The sequence below is a fragment of the Balaenoptera borealis genome, assembly GCF_965194805.1.
Source record: "Balaenoptera borealis genome assembly, chromosome: 7".
NCBI classification, from domain to species: Eukaryota; Metazoa; Chordata; class Mammalia; order Artiodactyla; family Balaenopteridae; genus Balaenoptera; species Balaenoptera borealis.
The window spans coordinates 124,001,252-124,020,457 of NC_138864.1; the positions used below are offsets into that span (position 1 = coordinate 124,001,252).

Here is a 19,206-nt window from a genome sequence, read left to right on the forward strand (position 1 = left end):
TTCTCCCACTCCTGGTCACAAGCCAAGGTATGGGAGTTCTCATCACAGAGCCGTGGAACACATTCTACAATGTCCCATTCCATGATCAGTGGTATTCTCTCTATTTCCTAAAAATTTCTTCTAATTTGGATTGCTTTCTCCAGGCTTTGGGATCCCCAAATTACCATGTTGCAGAAGATGGTGATGAAGGCAAAGAATATCAACAGTGTCACCATCATCATCTTTACCACTTTTCTAGTTATCCTTCTCCATGAAGCAATTCATATTTTGGAAAATTCTCTTACCTCCATTGTTTTAATTATTCTTCCAAGATCCCTGTGATACGGTCCAATTAGATATTACAATTTCTCTTAAAATATTAGGAACCTGAGGTTCGAGGATGTATTAAGGTCACACAGTTGGTTATGGACTCGATGTCTAGTCCAGGCTTCTATTTTACCTATGTTCTCCTTAACTGTCCAGAAAACAACTAGTATTCTAAATAATATTTGCAACAAGGCATTATAGCCAGGAACCAAAGTGATATTGACAAGCTAGAATCCTGCACTAAAACCAGCTGAATAATTATTTTAAAAATTCTTAAATGATAGCTCTTCCAAAAATAAATTTAGAAGAACAGACTGGAGGTGTTAAAAAATAGGATATTTTCACTGTATACTAACCTGGAAATTTTCTGTGAGCTAACACTGAAGACGAAGCAATGATGCAAAAAACTTTCATCAAAAATAAGCCCCTTTAACCCAGACTTTATTATCAGAAGTCCAGATCCAACAGGAAATAATACTGCCAACGGTTTGAGTTGAGCCGACAACACATAGAAACACGTAGTCAATTCAGGGACTAGATCTTGGATGGTATTGACAATTTGGAGTATTCAGGGGAGTGTAGCAAAGAATATTTTTAAAGTGTATAAAATAACTATACAGAAAATAATGAAGGAACTGAATAAGAGTTTCAAGAAGAAGATACTTGGCAAGTAGGCAGATCTGAAGAAATTTGCTGGCTGTGGATGTGTAAAGCAGAAAACAGACAAAAGGGCTCATATTTCAGAATTTCTCCACCAAAAGGAGAATCTAAATAAGGTGTTCAAAAATGGAACAGGGTACCATCAGCAAGAGAAGGTTACAGTTGAACAGAGACCTTGTAAAGTTTGATGATTTTAACCATGTGTAAAACGAGGTTAGGTCTTGCGTAAGAGAGTAATGTAAATGAATGCTAATGTGTTTCTCATTTTATAGTTGATAATTCTGATTTCAGTCTAACAACAAGTCATCTATAGCATTAAGACAATATAGGATTACTGCAGGATTTGAGAGCCAAACTTTTTGATCTGCCCCCTTCACCCTCAAAAGTAACTCTTCTGCAAATATGCTCCAGTGCTTACATTTTTAACTCTTAGGAATCACTTGCTTAGGGTTTTATTAATTATGACTCCACAAACCCCTGGTTTAGCACACGTGAAATATTTACTAATACAAGATACATGGTTGTAGGGAACGGAGCACGGGGTGTGAGGGGGAGAAAGGAATGGGCCTGAGAGAAATGAATGCACACGAGGAGGTCAGGTTTGGATCTTTGTTCCGAGTGATAGGAGAGCCATCTCACCCACATGACCCTAAGGAGACCTTACGAAGGCATTACTCCCTCCAGTCAAACTTGACATGCAGGCTTGAAGGTTGAGTGGTGAGGTGCTGAATGGGGAAAATTGCACCCCATAGTCCCACCTGGCTATGAAGGATTCTGTTGTCTGGTCTTCCGGGGATATTTGCCCATTTTTGCACTGTGTTATTTCATGAGGCTCAAGTGAGAAATGGAAAGGACCATTAACATTTTTAAATGGTTAAACAAGGACAAGAATAAAAACAAACACATACCAAAGGAACGGCTATTGCCCAAAGTGCCAGTAAGCAATATCACCCAGAAACGTGGCTGACAGATTCGGTCACTAACTCCTAACATGAACAGCTGATGGTGAACATTTACCAAACTACGCCCACCTGTTCAGGGATCGCTTGTCTCTGAACCAGCCCTGCAGAGTGACAACTGCATTCCGACCGGCTCTCTGAGGATCGAGTCAGCTTTGATGGGTTTGTGAGCTGGGGACCGTGCTCCTGGGTGAGCCGGGGTCTCAGGCTCCCTGGATATGGTCAGAAGTATTGGGGAGCTTTAATGTCACAGTAGGAAGAGGCCTTAGATCATTGGCCACAACCCTAATTTTAGCCGTAAACAAATGACGCTCAGAGGCCTTATGGGTCTTGCCCATAAACCACAGTGGCAGCCTGACGCCCACAGTCTTCATCTTCTGCCCTCAACCCGTGTTCTCTTCACTCTACTTGTGTATTAACAGGAGGCACAAGTACTGAGGTGACAGTGGGAAAGTCCAACACTGAGGGGGCTCACAGGGGAAAACCAGCAACGCTGAGCTGATGGGAAAGCCCTAAAGCAACTCACAGGCATAATGAGTACCGTGGTGACACTCAGAGAGGGAAGATCTAATGTATTAGTAGGAAGAGGCGGAGACGATTTTAGGGAAAGTCTAGAAAAAAGCCCTTATATATCTTAATGCAGTAGAACAAGGGCTTTTGGAGTTAATACACTCCCCTTTGTTAACCCCAGTATAGTTCTCCAGGTAGGAATTCAAGTTCCTGTCATTGTGTGAGTGTGTCTCACTGCCAGCGGGTCACGTTTATAGGAAAGGGGGCCTTGCAACCATCTCTAACCACCCTAGCTTAACAGTCTGCCTGCTCCCTGAAATGTCCTCCATCTCTTGGAAAAGGAAATCATGGCCCAGTGTCCAGAACAAATTAACCTCTGAAGCAAATTCCTCCACAGAGGTGCTAATCCTCAGAAAGGGTAAGACCTGAAAGCAGAAGAGGCTGGGAACAGGCTGGGGGCTGAGCACCACAGTAGGTGGGTGTGTGTATGTATGTATGTGTGTGTGTGTGTACTTCGGTTGCAGCAGTCTCTAAGGAGCAGCCTGGGCAGAGTCTAGAATGGCCTTTCCAGAAAAGCTAGAGCCTCTGCTCTACTCTTTGTGACCCTCAGACTCATCAATTCTGGAATCTGTCAAGACCGGAAACCAGGATTGAAGGGAAGTGTGTTCTCCTAAGATTGGGTACTTCAGACTCCCTGATGTAGTGGGGTAAGGAACTGCGGTCAAGAGTGTTAAAAAAGACATTGTGAACCTAAATGTCCATCAACAGATGAATGGATAAAGAAGATGTGGTACATATATACAATGGAATTCCACGTAGCCATAAAATAAAGAATGAAATAATGCCATTTGCAGCAACATGGATGGACCTAGAGACTATCATACTAAGTGAGGTAAACCAGACAGAGAAAGACAAATATCATACGATATCATGTATATGTACAACCTAAAAAAAATACAAAAAAACTTATTTACAAAACAGATTCAGACTCACAAACATGGAAAACAAACATTGTTACCAAACATGGGAAAGGGGGGAAGGATAAATTGGGAATTTGGAATGAACAGATAGACACTACTATATATAAAATAGATAACCAACAAGAACCTACTGTATAGCACAGGAGACTATATTCAGTACAGAAAAGAATCTGAAAAAAGAATATATATGTATGTATAACTGAATCACTTTGCTGTACACCTGAAACTAAGACAACATTGTAAATCAACTATACTTCAGTTAAAAAAAAAAAGACATTGTGCAAGAAAGAAAGAGAGGAAGTGAAAGAGACTGTTACTGGGTAACACAGGATTGGGCGGAGTAAGAAAAAAAGAGGAAGGGAGAGGAAAATGGGAGTTCACGTAGATAGATGGTAACTTTCCTCTTGTCCCAGTTTCACTTCCTTAATTTAATCTCCATGTACCAAATCAAGATTATGCAACTCAGCTTTCTCATGTGTCTATTGCTCAAGAGACCCCCCCACTATAGGTCACAGTTCATACTTCTTGGCCTGGAATTGACAGATTTACATCAGGCTGCAAACTTTCTTCGCAGCCCCATCTCCTTCTATTTTGCTACCTTATAAAGGACACAGCGATAGACTTGGGGTCCTGAAAGTTCCCTTCCCCGCTCCGGCGCCAAACTCATTCTCTAAGCAATGTTGTTCAAGTTATTCAATTTTCTGAATCTTATTTTTACTTCTTTAGATATGGAGATAATAATCTTTACTTCCCAGTGTGGCTGTTAAGTATTAAATGAGAAGAAGATATGAAACGCAATGTTCAGCCAGAAGTAATTACATGGTAGTGTAGTTCATGCCACCGCGTAGCGTAGTTCACCTGTGCACTTTTTCCCACCCATGCAATGCTTACTTCTACCTTCAAACCATCGTTCATGCCATTTCCTCCCACCTGTCTGTTTGTCCCCAAAGCTCTCCACGTACCCCATCCTCCCATCCTTCAGAGAAAACCTCCTCTCTGACCTCCTGCACGGCAACTGGAGATCACTGATCATCCTCCTCCCCTGTCAATCAGACACTCCCTCCTTGGCCGCCTGTTTTCCACAGGTGTCAGTCCTTGTCTTCTCATCAATATATGAGGACACCTGTAGAGATGAAGCCACGTTGGTTTCTTCTTTTTTCCCTTACATCATCCTCTGACGCATGACAGGCACATCAGAGACATCTGACTCTACTTACTGTTTCTGTAAATGGCCACCTACTCTGATCCCCAGAGTCATGGAAACTACCCCGATGAGCTACTTTGCAGACTTACTGTGTACTAGGCCAGCGCTGCTCAAAGCGTGGGCCACGGACCAGCAGCAGCAGCATGACCTGGAAACTCGTTAGAAATGCAAAGTCCTGGGCTCCCTCCCAAAGTTACCGAACCAGAAACTCCGGGAGTCCAGCAATCTGTGTTTTCACAAACCCTCCAAGTGAGTCTGATGCAAAGTAAAATCCCAGAACCACCCGGCTAAGGCATTTTCTATAGAAGGTCTTTCACCTCGGATTAAATCAGCTAACGGGAGACCATAAATGGGATAGACAAAGCACATCTGAAATGTAAAGGTTTTGGGTTAGAAAGTCAGCATTGAACCCTCTCATCTGAGATGAACCTAAAAGAAAGAAAATGTAGAAGTGCTTTGGACAATCAGGAAATGTCCTAGATGTCCTGTGTAGGGAGAAAGCCAGAAAGTTAAGGTGCCTCAGAGATAAAGCCCCTACTTCTGTTTATAGTTGGGTAGAGGACACATGATGGTAACCCAACTTCAACAATAAAAATGATGACAATGCCCTAGGGCAGCACTCCTCAAAGTGAGGTCCTTGGGCCAGTAACATTAGTATCACCTGGGAACTTGCTAGAACTCCCACTTTTCAGGCTCCACCCAAATCCTACTAATTCAGAAACTCCAGGGATGTTGCCTAGCCCTATGTGTTTTCCCAAGTTCTTTAGGCGATTCTGATGCAGGCTAAGGCTTGGAAACCACGGTGCTAGGTGCTGGGGCTACATGCTTTACATATATTTTTCCATTTAATGCTGACAATCCTATCAGTAGTTTAAGTTTTTTCCCATTTGAAGATGAAGGAAATTAGGGTCAGAATTGCCTAAGGACACATAGCTGGTTAATGGCCCAACAGGAATTGAAACGGTCAGATTCCAAAACCCCATTGAGTATACGGAGGATGTCTTTTGGTCGTCGGCGGTCACTGATGGGCCCTGGGTAACTAAAAATGACGGAGCGGTTTGGGGGGGCAGGTGGAAGACAGGAAGTTAGAACTAGAGCAAATAGAGCAATCTGTACAATTTCAATGGATAATATTCAAATCCAGGACCTGGTAGCAAGTTAGATCTGAGGTGCCCATCTCTTTTAAAATATCCTGCACATCTGAGAGCAATGGGTCATAGGCTACACTAACCGAACCCTCCAGCCTATACCTGGTGTTTGAGGACTTGAAGCTTTAACTCTTCGCTTGAACTACTTCAAGCTCCTTTGACATCCTTCTAAGTCTCTCCCTGTGTGTTGTTTTCTTTGCCTAAGCACCCTCCTGGTGCAAGAGCTTTACTCAGAAGAGAGCAGTGACAGTTCAAGGATAGTGGGCTGCAGCTGATGTTTGGCAGAGGGGATTTCAGTCCCTTCAGATCATACCAGATAAATAGGCTTTCTGCCCTCTGGCAGGGTGGAGCTTGCCTCAGGAGCAGCTCGGGGTCTTGTGGTTTCCTTTCACAGACAGAATCGCAAACAGTTATTTTTCACTCTTGGTTAAAAAGAAACACCCAGACACCAAGTTCTTCTCAAGACATAGTTGAACTTAGAACGAGAAGTGAAAAATGAAAGAGTCTTATGCAGGAAGTGGTTGGAAAGGAAATGAAGGGCTGACAGGGTGCTGAGCACTGGGGAGGGTGTTAGGAAATAGATTGGGGCAGAGAGTTCAGTGGGCTCACCTCAAGGCTCACAGCCAGGGTCCTTCTCCAGCTCACTTGAACCACAGTAGTTCTGTTTCCGTGCACTGAGGGGGTGGGGTGGGTGGGGAGGCAGAGGATGTGAGAGAGGACATTGAGGAGGACCCCAAAAAAGATACCCAAATGCAGATGATGTAAAGCAGGATAGGGGATAGGGCTTTTGAATCCATTCTTCACATAACTCACAATCGGGGCCATGGCACTATGACCCCAAGTCAATCTCAGAGTGACTTTCCATTGTTTTGCAAGAAAACATTCAGGATCCAAACTTGACAAATGCCTGCCTCAATCTCCAGCCTCATTTCTACACAATCTGACTTCCTGCCTCTAGGTTCTAGCCATCCTTGCCTTCCTTAATACCTGAGAGTTCCATGCTGTCACTTGCCTTGGAATATGCTGCTACTCATTCCTGGAAACACCTCCAATCCCTTTCCTCACTCACTCTTCAAGTTCAGCTCAAACAATTTTACTTTTTCTCAGAAGTCTTTCCCGGCTACCCCCCTCCCATTAGTTTAGTTTATCCTTTATACATTCCCAATGGCACCCTGGCATTTTCCTTCATAACATTCACTATGCTATAGTCTTTGTTCAACATCAGGCTGGCCTAAGAAAGGAAGAGGTGATGGTGAAAGGTAGTGATGGTAAAAATCTTGTTTTCTTAAAAGATAGAACCAGAATTCTTCTGGAGTGCAAGTATCTATTCGAGAAAAACACCATGGTTGATACGTTTGGAAGGAAAATGAAACCCCCAAACCAGATACAGCTAGGACCACGGCAATCAACGGAAAAAGAATTTTCTTTGTTTTAGAAATGAATAAAAAAAAAAAAAAAAAAAGAAATGAATAAGATCACTCATGAAGAAATGCAAAACTTCTAAATAAACTGTTATCAAATAGAAGCCAGCGATAACTTAGATGAGAAAGATTAGTCCCAAATATGCAAAGAAGGTTCAATATCAGGAAATATTTTCATATAATTTAATGTATTATAAAGCTGTGGAGCAACATAATCCAATTATCACCTTAGTGTTGGAAGGTAATTTGGTAAAATTCAGCATCTAATAACTGGTTACTTTTTAAAAATAATAAAAATTTCCATCTCAACCTCAAAGCCCACACCTTATTTAACTGGAAGCATTGAGGTATTGCCACAAAAGTGAGAAACAAGGTAAGGAGGCCTCCTATATTGGGACTGTTGAACATTCTTCTGGATACTAGCCACAATAAACTAACAGTGGACAAAATTGGATGGTTTTTTTCAAAACTCCAAGAGGAAGAGGTAAAATGATCATTTTCGGCCACATAAAGAACTTCTACAAATCAATATCAGAAAGATTAACAACAGAATTTAAAAATGAGTAACAAACATATGAGAGGATAATAAAAAAAGACATAGTTCTTTAACATATGAAAAATAACTCGACCACATTCATGTTGAGTAATGCATATAAAAAAATCACATGAATACAAGTTTTCATTGATCAGATTGGCAGATAAAATCATGAACAAGGATATGGGGAAATTAACAAAATGCTGGTGTAACTAGTTTGGTTAAAATTTTTATTGTGGACCATCCAGTAATATCTATCAAAATTACAAATGCATCTACCAATTGTCTAGCAATTCCAACAATTAAACAATTAAAAACATAGCTAAGCAACATGGGCAGGAGACAGGATACTGTCAGGAAGCAGCTGAGATAGGACCGCAGTTCACTCTACATCCTCTTTCCCAGCCTCACATGCAATGTGATCATTTTTACTAGTATGCACAGTCGGATTTGCTGTAATGGATTTGCAATACAGATAATGAATTTGGGGTAAAGCTGTTTATAGCAAATGTTCAAATTGATACTGTATAGCAAATGTTCAAATTGTGGGAGTTTGGACTGTGAGGGACACCTATCAGTACCTGTAACTGAGTCTAGGATAAACCCAGACACCCACGGTAATCAAAGGGAAATGAAAAATTATTTTTAGAAATACTGAAAAAAGTAAATTGTCTGGCTATAAAATGAATTCTTTAAAATTTATTTTATTCCTCCATACAAAATAGAAGCCCTTTAGAAAACAGACTGAAAGGGGAAATTATGACAGAATAGCAACACAAAAACTTAAGTTCTAAGGAATAAACTTGGTAAGAAATATGTGTGCTCTACATAAAGAGAGACATAATATTCTAGTGAAAGACATAGAAACTGCCAGACATTTTCCCACAATGTTGTAACACTTTACACTCTCACCAACAATGCAGATTTCTGATTGTTCCACATCCTCCCCTGCTGTCTATCTTTATTTTTTATTTTTAAAATGTTTATTTTTTTCCTCCAGCTTTATTGAGATACAGTTGACAATAAAACTGTAGATGTTTAAAGTGTACAACTTGATGATTTGACATAGGTACATTTTGTGAAATGATGATCACAATCGGGTTAAATGCCACATCTATCATCTCCCATAGTTACCTTATTTGTGTATGAGGTGAGAATGGTTAAGATCTGCTGTCTTAGCAAATTTCAAATATACATGGCAGCATTATAGTCACCACGCTGTATGTTAAATCCCCACAACTTATTTATCTCATAACTGAAGGCTTTTACCCTTTGACCAGCATCTCCTCAAACCTCCAACCCCTGGTAATCAATCACCATTATACTCTCTGTTTCCATGAGTTCCACTTTTTCTTTTTAGATTCCAATTATAAGTGAGTTTATAGAGCATTTATCTTTCTCTCAGTTAATTCACGTAGCATATGCCTTAAGTTTCATCCATGTCTTTGCAAATAACAGGATTTCCTTCTTTCTCATGGCTGAATAATATCCCATTACATACAGCTTAGACATATTTATCCATTCATCCATTAATGGACACGGATTTTTTTCCCATATCGTGACTAGTGAATAATGCTGCAGTGAACATGGGAGTGCAGGTATCACCTCAAGATTCTGATTTTGTTTTCTTTGGATGCATACCCAGAAGACGGATTGCTGGATCATGCAGTAGTTCTATTTTTAATTTTTTTAGGAATCTCCATACTGTTCTCCATAGTAGCTATACCGATTTACATTCCCACCACCATGTGAATTCTCCGCATCCTCACAAACACTTCTCTCCTGTCTTTGTGATGATAGCCATCCTAACAGGTGTGAGGTGATATCTCATCGTGGTTTTGATTTGCATTCCCCTGATAATTAGTGATGTTGAGCACCTTTTCATGTACTTGTTGGCTATTTGTATGTCTTCTTAGAAACGATATCTATTCAGGGGCTTTGCCCATTTTTTAATTGAGTTATTTGTCAGGATACTTAACCAATAACTTTCTTTTATAAACCAAAAATATTTTGGTTATTCAAAAGAGCAATATTTTAAGCTTTTATTCTAAAAAAAATGTTTTTATATAGGTACTTTAGTGAATTTTACATGTAATTTAGAAAATTGATGGGCTTTGAATTTGATATTGCATTATATGTTTTCATATAAAACAATAAGAAATAGGTCCCTGTTAGTACTTTGACACAGAATGGTTTGTTTTTAGGAAGAGATTACTGATATTAAGTAGAAGACTGCATAGCAAAGGATGTGGAAGAATGCAAAACAGTGATAATAGTTAGTGTGTGACAAAGCAGTGGTGTCCACCCGTGTCCCGGGACTCCACTGCGTTTCCCAACCTCTCTTATAATGAGGTCGGGACCTGTGATTTTTTCTCATCAGTGGTTGGGAGAGAAAGCAAAGTGCATCACTACTAATCTGAGATATTTAAAGGCTATCTAAGTCCCACATTTTCCCTGCCCCTGCTGTGGTGAACGTCATATAAATAAGGGAATACAAGCATTTGAGTGATTTCAGCTTTAACCCCTTGGGTCATTCTTCCTGAATGTAGAGACTCAGATTATTATTGTAGACACTGCCTAGATCATTGCTTCCCAGAGGTGCCTCCCTGACATTGCAGAGCTGGGCAGGAAGGAAAAGCAGGGAAACCACGAGTGAGTTATTTCCAAATGCGCTGATGGACATGACTGTTACAGTCAGACAGACATGGGCTTCTCCCGGGTTCCCCTTTCTGTACCCTCCCCGCTCTGCATAGTGCCCTGTCCTGTGCCCCTCACACCCACGCTCTTTCTGCCCCCCAGCCCAGCGGCACTTGCCTTTAGGACAGTCACTGCTACGGTGTGGATGAGGTGTCATTCCTCCTGGGGGGAGTTGAGGGGTGTTCATTCAGGCAAACCTGTAACTGCGGGGACGCAGCCCGGGTGGGAAGCAAGCAAATCTACCAGCATCCCTGGCGCCCCTTTTTTCCCTGTCCAGTTTAAATGATTCAAACATTGGTTTTTTCACTATTGAGAAAAAACAGTCCACGTGACAACAAATTATTCATTAAATTTTGCCATTTTAACTATTTTTAAAAAGAGAATCACAGGCATGTGCTGGGGCTCACTTGCAGTGGGGAAACTCAGTGGAGATTCAAGAGAGGAAGAAGCAGACTAGGTTTCCGGTTTTCTGGGTTGTTTTTTTTTTTTTTTTTTCTCTTCAAGCTGAACGGGCAAGTCACAGATTTCACTGGGGAGGCTTCTGTTTCAACAATAACTCAGGTAAGCCTACACTCAAGAAAGTTCTGCAGTGTTGATTTCTAGCTCCCAGGCTAAAGAAAAAAATTTTAAACAAATTTGCCCTATTTTCAGGGAAACAATTTAGAGTGATGGCATTTGGCTTAAGTGAAGCCAGTTTACAGGACCTGTAAACTTCATGGAATTTAGATTACCCATTACTGGCAAAGAGAGCTTCCTCTGCATAGAGCCAATAAAAAGTGCTAACTGGGAAGAATTAGGTCATTAACTCATGCATTTTCTTTGCCTTGTTGCTTGGTACAGGCTGCCAGTTTTAAGTTACTTCTCTCTGTGTAGGAAAAGGAACTAAATGGCAAGGCTTCTTCATGGAAAGAGGAAAATTCAAGTAATTAACGGATCAAATGAAGTGTATTTCTGGTTTAAAGGACAGTGTACTTTTCTGGAGTCGTGTTCTTAATTCATTGAGCCTCTCAGCAAGGACTCAGCGTGGAGGGAGGGGTTGGGTGAGGTGGGGAAGGAGCGAAGGAAAGAGCAGTCTGAACCTGGGACCCAAGGCAGACCTAGAAAGGAGGCAGAAGGAAGGGAAGGTGTGTGGCCACGGAAAGCAAGAGTGGGCAGGGAGGTCCTGCAGGGAGGAGGGAAAGTGGACGAGAGGTGGGCATGGAGATAAGAAGAAGTAGGTGGGGTGACAAGCAAAACCCATTTTCTGACTCACTGGGTTGACTCTGAGCAAGTGACTAAATTTCTCTGTAAAATAGAGATAGTACTTCTTTCCACCCACCTCCTCAGCTTTTTGTAGACAAATGAGGCATGGTTGTGAACGTGCTCTAGAAATATAAGGTTCTCTCATGAGTCGTAGCTCAAAAATGATAGTTTTTTTAATAGGTCTCTGGTCTCTCTGTCCCTCAGGAACTGCCATGGGCCAAAAGGAATGCAGTCACTCTGGTAAGAAAGTGACTTCCTGTGTGTGCCTGTTTTACCCATTCTGTGCCTATTTTGCATAAAAATCATGCTATCCTCTTGAAGCAAAGTATAAGCGAGCAGCAGTTTCTTCACTGGAGAGAATCATTTCACAATGCTCATTTCAGTATTTTCCTGGTCCAACCATTTCACTGGTGGTCGGGACCACACCTCTGCCCAGCCACGGTCAGAGGAGCCATCTCTGGCCCTGGAACAGTCAGGTTACTTTCCCCACCTGGAGATGGAACCCACAGTCTTGGCTACACGTCTCTCATCTCCAGAAAATTTGCCTTTTACAGGGCCAGAACTGGGTGATATAAGCAAGCTTTGAATGACAAGGTATGTTTTTAATTCTAACTCATCCTCCAAGTATGTTTTTCTAGGAGCCAACATGGCAATGCCCTGCAGACTTAGAGAAATCTAGAGTTTTAAAAATCATTATTTTATTTGATAATAGAGTTAGCTTCTATTTCATAAATACCATACATTGTGAGAGTGTCTTTTCCCAGACTTTTCCTTATCATTAAAAATATTCCATTGGCATGATCAGTGTGGTAATAACAAAGCAAGCTTGCTCTATTTTTTTTCACCTTTGCTTTTTTTTAATTGAAATATAGCTGATTTACAATGCTGTGTTACTTTCAGTTTTACAACAAAATGATTCAGTTATACACACACACACACACACACACACACACACACACACACACACACGCACATACATATGAATAGATTTTTAGATTCTTTTCCATTGTAGGTTATTACAAGATATTGAGTATAGTTCCCTGTGCTGTACAGTAGGTCCTTGTCGGTTATCTATTTTATATATAGTAGTGTGTATATTTTAATCCCAAACTCCTAATTTATCCCTCCCCTGCCCGTTTCCCTTTTGGTAGCTGTACGTTTGTTTTCTATGTCTGGGAGTCTATACCTGTTTTGTAAATGAGTTCATTTGTATCATATTTTTAGATTCCACATATAAGCGATATGATGTGGTATTTGCCTTTCTCTTCTAAGTAAACTTGCTCTTAGCAGGACCATATACAAAGAGCCAACAAGCTCAACATGCCAGAGGATCGGAGCTGAGAGTCATTCTGGTGGGCAAAACCGGAACCGGCAAAAGTGCTACAGGGAACAGCATCCTGGGGAAGCAAGCATTTGAGTCCAGGCTGAGTGCCCAGCCCTTGACGAAGACCTGCAGTAAAAGTCGGGGAAGCTGGGGAGACAGAGAGATGGTTGTTATTGACACACCAGACATGTTTTCTGGGAAGGACCCCTCTGATTCCCTGTACAAAGAGGTACACAGGTGCTACTTACTCTCCGCACCAGGACCCCACGTGCTGCTCCTGGTGACACAGCTGGGCCGATTCACCACCGAGGACCAGCGGGCTGTGCAGAGGGTGAAGGAGATCTTTGGAGAGGATGCCATGAGGCACACAATTGTCCTCTTCACCCGCAAGGAAGACCTCAAGGGAGGCTCCCTGATGGATTACATCCATGGCTCTGATAACAAAGCCCTAAGCGCGCTGGTGGCTGCGTGTGGGGGGCGAGTGTGTGCCTTTAATAACCGTGCTAAAGGGAGCAGTCGGGATGACCAAGTGAAGGAGCTAATGGCCTTGACTGAGAGCCTAGTGATGGCGAAAAGGGGTGACCACTACAGCAATAGGTTGTACAGCCTAGTAACAGGGTCTGAATGTGGAACTGTGCAGTCAGAGGAGAGATTACAGGATTTCAAAGAGAGCTTTATAAAGTACATGGAAATTCAGAGACATTCAACCATGGTCAAAGCCCTAATCCTAATAGTGATGTGTATTTTATTGTGTATTCAGGTGTTTGTCAGATTGCAAACTCTGTTATTTTGTGTATGGCACGGAATGTGCAATTTCTGTTACTGCTTACTGTTTAGCATGTGCAATTTATTCTGTAGCTTACTGTTAATTATACCCCAAAAATTAATGATAATTTTTAGAAAGACATTTAGACTGGAATGCAAGACTCCTATATTATAGTTACAATCAGTGGTTCTTTATCCACTGTCATTTAGTGGGTGAATCACAGTGCCTCCCCTGTAAAAATACAGTGCCTGACAGCACTAAACGTTTGAGTTTCTGTGAAGTGTTTAAATCTTAACATCATTCTATTTGTTAGTGAACCAAATGATTTTAAAACTTACTGTTTGTTTTGAAATATACCTTTTGAAAGTTGTAAACATAAAATTCCTCTCATTTGCAAATCTCTAAAGTCAGTTTTACGTTCCTAAAAACTCCTTTTCTTCTTTATACTATTACTATTTCTACTGAATATAACAAAAATAACAATAAAATTTCTACTGGGTACAGTAAAATAACAAGTAAGCTGTAAAGTTCCTGAGATCACATGTCTTTAATTCTGTGCTATGGTTTTACCCTCAGAAGATGGTAAGTGAACACATGTCTCATTTGTGTAACACAACCAACGCATGCTCAACAATCACACACAGACACACTCACACATCAATAGTCTGTTTTATGTGCATCAAATTTGCTTAACATTGAAAGAGGCTCAGCCAGATTTTATCCCTGGTACCCATTCCCAGTTAGCATTGAAACACACATAGAGGCTTATGCTTCAGACAAGATGATGGACTGAATATTTTTGGGCATCATCCTGTTAAATGCAACTAGAATTTTTTAAAATAAACACAAGCTTTATGACTGATGAGCTCACTAGAAAATTAGGAAAACTCCAAGAAGGAAGCAGACAATACACATAAAAAGGATGTGGAGCTAAAAGGGGAGTTGAGAGCCATGAGGACAGGCAAACCCAGAAGGCAGGGTTGACCTACAGACAAACGCCTGCATCAATCCCGAGATGAAGAAACTCAGCCTTGGGTTGTTGGTAAAGTCAGAGAGCTGATTCTGAGGTCTCCGATCCCCAGACCCAAACCTATATTAAACCTTCCCTAATATTATAAATTCTAATGTTATAAATTAATATTTAAAGTCTTTTTTAACCAAATGTGCTGTTTTTTTATTTCTTCTTATGCTCATTTTTGTATGCTGTGCTTTTCAAGGAATTTTTCCATTATACTTAAGTAGTTGAATTTATTTGCAGAAACATAAAATATTTTATCATCCCTTTAATATGTACAAGAACTAACATCTTACAGAAAACCCAAATGAACTTTTTGTCCAATCCAATACTTGTTCCTCTTTGAATTCTGATATTGGCAATTTATGATTATTTCTTTTTGTTTCATCAGCCTGGCTAGAGGTTTAATTTTATAAATTTTACAAAAATCTAACTTTGATTTTCTCCTTTAAATTTTCTATGTTCCATATCATTGAGCGTTTTTTAAAATATCTTTTGCACAGCAGAAGTTTTTAATTTCAAAGAAGTTTAACTTATCAATTGTTTCTTCCATGCTTTTAGTGTTGTACCTAAAAAGTTGTCGCCAAACGCAAAGTCACCTAGATTTTCTCCAATGTTATCTTTAGGCATTTTATAGTTTTTCATTTTACATTTATATCTATGATTTATTTTGAATTGATTCTTGTGAAGTGTATAAGGTCTGTGACTAGATTCATTTTGTTTTGCATGTGGGTGTCCAGCATCATTTACTGAAAGTCTGTGCTTTTAGACAGACTCACAGTTATAAAAAATAAACTACTGGATACAGTGGGGAGAGGGAAGGGGGGTGCCAAATAGGGTTATGTGATTAAGAGATACAAACTGTTATGAAGCAAATAGATAAGCAACAAGGATATATTGTACAGCAATGGGAATTATAGCCATCATTTTGTAACAACCTTAAATGGAGTATAATCTATAAAAATACTGAATCACCCTGCTGTACACCTGAAACTAATATAATATTGTAAATCAAGTATACTTCAATTTAAAAAGTAAAAATAAATAAAAAATTTAAAAAGACTATGCTTCCTCCATTAAATTATTTGCTCCTTTGTCAAAGATCAGTTACATTTAAAATAGCTATAGCTATGGTTGGATTTACATCTACATTTACCGTCTTGCTCCTGCTTTCTATTTACCCCATATTTTCATTGTTCCTCTTTTTTTCATTTTTGTGTGTTGAACTTTTCAAAATTATTTCATTTTCTCTCCTCTTTTGACCTTTTTTTTTTTAGTGGTTGCTCTAGAAACGAAAGTATTTATCTGTAACGTATTATTCTCTACCTTGAATTAAGAGTGGACCACTTCAAAGAGGATATAAGAATCTTATGAAAGTGTACTTGCATCTAGCCCCTACCTTACCTTTGTGATATTGTTGTCATTTTTTCCTTCTTCATATGTTAGAAACTCACAATAAGTTATTATTTTGCTTTAGACAATTTCACTTTTAAGAAACTAAGCAATAATCAAAATAGTAGTCTTCTCGTATTTCCCACATATTTAAAATTTCCAGAAACCTTTATTCTTTCCTGTTGACCCAAGTTTCTATCTGGTATTCTCCTTCAGCTCAAAGAATTTCTTTAACATTTCTTGTAGCACAAGTCCTAGTGGGACAAATTCTCTCTGGTTTTCTATCTTAAAATGTCTTTTTTCAAGCTTCATTTTTGGAGGGTAGTTTTGCTGGGCCGATCTTTTCTTTTTCTTCAGCATTTTAAATATATTCCAATATTTTCTGGTTTGCATTATTTCTGATAAGAAAGCAGCCATTATTCTTATGTTGTTCCCCTGTGAGTAATGTGAATTTTTCCCTCCCCTTGTTGATTTTAAATTATTCTCTCTCTCTTTTTTTTTCTTTTGGTTTTCAGTAGTTTGACTATAAAGTGCCTGGATTTTGCTTTTCTTTGTATTTCCCACATAAACTGAAGATTTTTGGATTTATGAGTTGAAGTTTTTCATCAAACTTAAGAATTTTTGGTCATTATATCTTCAATACTTTTCCCTTCCAGTTCAGTCTTCTCTTCTCTTCTTGGATTCTAATTACATTAGACTGCTTGATACTATCCCACTGATCATTAGTGCTGTGTTTGTTTCTTTTTTCTATTTCCCTTTTAAGCTTTAGTCTCAATAATTTCTCGTGACCTGTCTTAAAGTTCATAGATCCTTTCTTCAATGTCCAATATGCTATGAGGTCCATCCAATAATTGCTTTACAATGTTGTGTTCGTTTCTACTGTATAACAAAGTGATCAGCTATACATATACATATATCCTCATATTCAATAAAGATTTTATTTTCCAGATATTTTATGTCCTAGTTCCAGAATTAATACTTTCTAGTTTATATGTCTCTCATGAAATTCTTCAACTCTTAACCCATTATATCTATTTTTCTATAAATTCTTTAACACTTTTATGATAGCTATTTTGAAGTCCTAAGTTCCAATGAATGAGACATCTGTGGTTCTGCTTCTAATGTTTAATCTTTTGATTATGAGCCGTATTTTCCTGACTCTTCATATGTCACATAAATTTATGTTGCAGACAATAAAACTGAAGTCTAAAGCTTATGTTTCCCCGGGTTTGGTTTATTTTATGGATAGTGAAAGTTCATTTATCTGTCTAGTGATTACACTGATCACATCATTGGCTCCAATGCTTGAGTTGAAATGAGGATGAGCCACCATTAAATCGATTAAGTTCACTTCTGATTCATACTACACATAACAATCTCTTATCTAAGCAACATTTTATCTAATCAACATTTGAACTGAGAAAGGTGTAAGGCTCCAATTTTAAATGGCTTTACTTCACTAGAAGGGCCTAATGAGATAGAATAATTTCTCATTATTTTCTTGACCCTTCTCCATTGTTGCTTTCTTAGGAAAAAATATTGTGATGAGAACGGGAGGAGTTTTCCAGATAGACAATTTAGCGTTGCCTTTAGGACCATACAGATTCCAATCTATTTAGATAACCCACATTGTTGTCAAATGATCATCTGACTTCTCCTCCACTCTGCAAAATCTGTCTGTGACAAGCCAACACCTCCAAATATTTATATCCAGACCAAGTACTTACCATAGGTATAGAAGGCTCCCCAGCTCTCTCCTCACCTATAAAGGGCTCTTTTGTATCTAGAATTCAGTTCCTCGGTGCTTCCTTGCTTCCATCATTCTTTGACATAGAGAAGTATATTTTCCTTCTGTCCAATTTTTGTTGTCAATGTGGAAGCTGAGGGCTTTTAAACCTTTCTCCAACTTAACCAGAAGCAAAAAAGTCCCCCATTCTAATGGATTCTTTTTCTTTTTCAGACTTTCTGCAGTTTGTCTTTAATAACAACACACTTTTCAGCTAGCATTCCACTTTTCAAATATTTGTACTGCTTTCCCCTTGATGGTTCCAGAATTATAAGGACTTTGGTGTTCTATTCTCAGTCCTTTTTTCTTCATATCCTACACATTTAATCTGAGTGTTTTTCCCCATTCATTTGCTGTTTTCTGGCATGCTGGTATTACATCAAATAAACCCCCAAGTCCTTTATCTTGGTCTTTTATTAACTGAAACTCATCCTAGGTTCTCATACAAGTCTAGGTTTGTGAGAACGTTTGCATCTCTCTCACTCAGAGCTTTTATTTTATTTCTTTCACTCCAGTGTCCCATTGTACATAACATTGGAGTATGAAACACACAACATTTTAACTTCCGATTTGGCTTATAAACTTCCATCTCTTTTTATGTTATGCTATCAAACTAGGAAGCTTGCCCTGGTGCTTGTCCTATGAAACTGAATCCTGGATGACACCTACCTCACTGGTACTTCTAACAAGTAAACCTTGGTGGCCACAACCTCTCTCTCTCCCACAAAAAAAAGAAAGTAGGATCTACATGACACTAAAATAGTCCTTCTAAATGCTGGTGCATAGTGGGGCCAATGTCTTTCAGATAATCAATATTTGATTGAAGATGTATTTCCCTATAATCTCCTCTCCTGAGATGATATTTGAATAGTGCTTATTCCTTTGTAGCCCTGGGGATGCTGATAGTTGAGCTCTTGCCATATCTAGAAAAGGCAAGGAGACATCGGGGATGAAGAATGATCCCAGAAGGTTTGAACTTCTTATTATTCTGTTCTGAAGGTCTGTTCAGGAAGGATGTTTTCCTTCTGTGTCATTTTTACTGGATTTATAAGGATAGAGAAGAAAACGATATACATGCAAGTCTGAAAGGAGAAGAAGGAAGTGTGGAAATAGGGAGGAGAGGAAGCAGGAGCCCTGGATGGTTCTGAGACCCAGGAGTCTCAGGGCCTTGGCCTTGGATAGGTTTCCACAACCGATGGCAAGTTGGAGAATACCAGGGGACCAAGCCCAGAGACAATGGCAAATAACCAAAAGCTAATCT

General features: G+C 39.5%; 1 protein-coding gene across 6 annotated transcripts; it reads left to right on the forward strand.

The window, feature by feature from the left end:
* Positions 1-7,234: 7,234 nt before the first annotated feature.
* LOC309632035 (GTPase IMAP family member 2-like) lies at positions 7,235-13,926 on the forward strand (the record flags this gene model as incomplete). 6 transcript variants are annotated; one of them, XM_082399085.1, is made up of 3 exons in its annotated part: positions 7,235-10,981; positions 11,867-11,902; positions 12,950-13,926. In XM_082399085.1, exons 2-3 carry the CDS (start codon positions 11,875-11,877, stop codon positions 13,924-13,926), a joined length of 1,005 nt encoding a protein of 334 aa, XP_082255211.1. In that variant the 5' UTR covers positions 7,235-10,981; positions 11,867-11,874. The 6 variants fall into 6 exon arrangements, 4 of the variants coding, with proteins under 4 accessions (XP_082255211.1, XP_082255212.1, XP_082255209.1 ...); XM_082399086.1 differs by having other exon boundaries at positions 12,953-13,926; XR_014246704.1 differs by having other exon boundaries at positions 7,235-12,256; positions 12,950-13,034.
* Between the last annotated feature and the right edge of the window lie 5,280 nt (positions 13,927-19,206).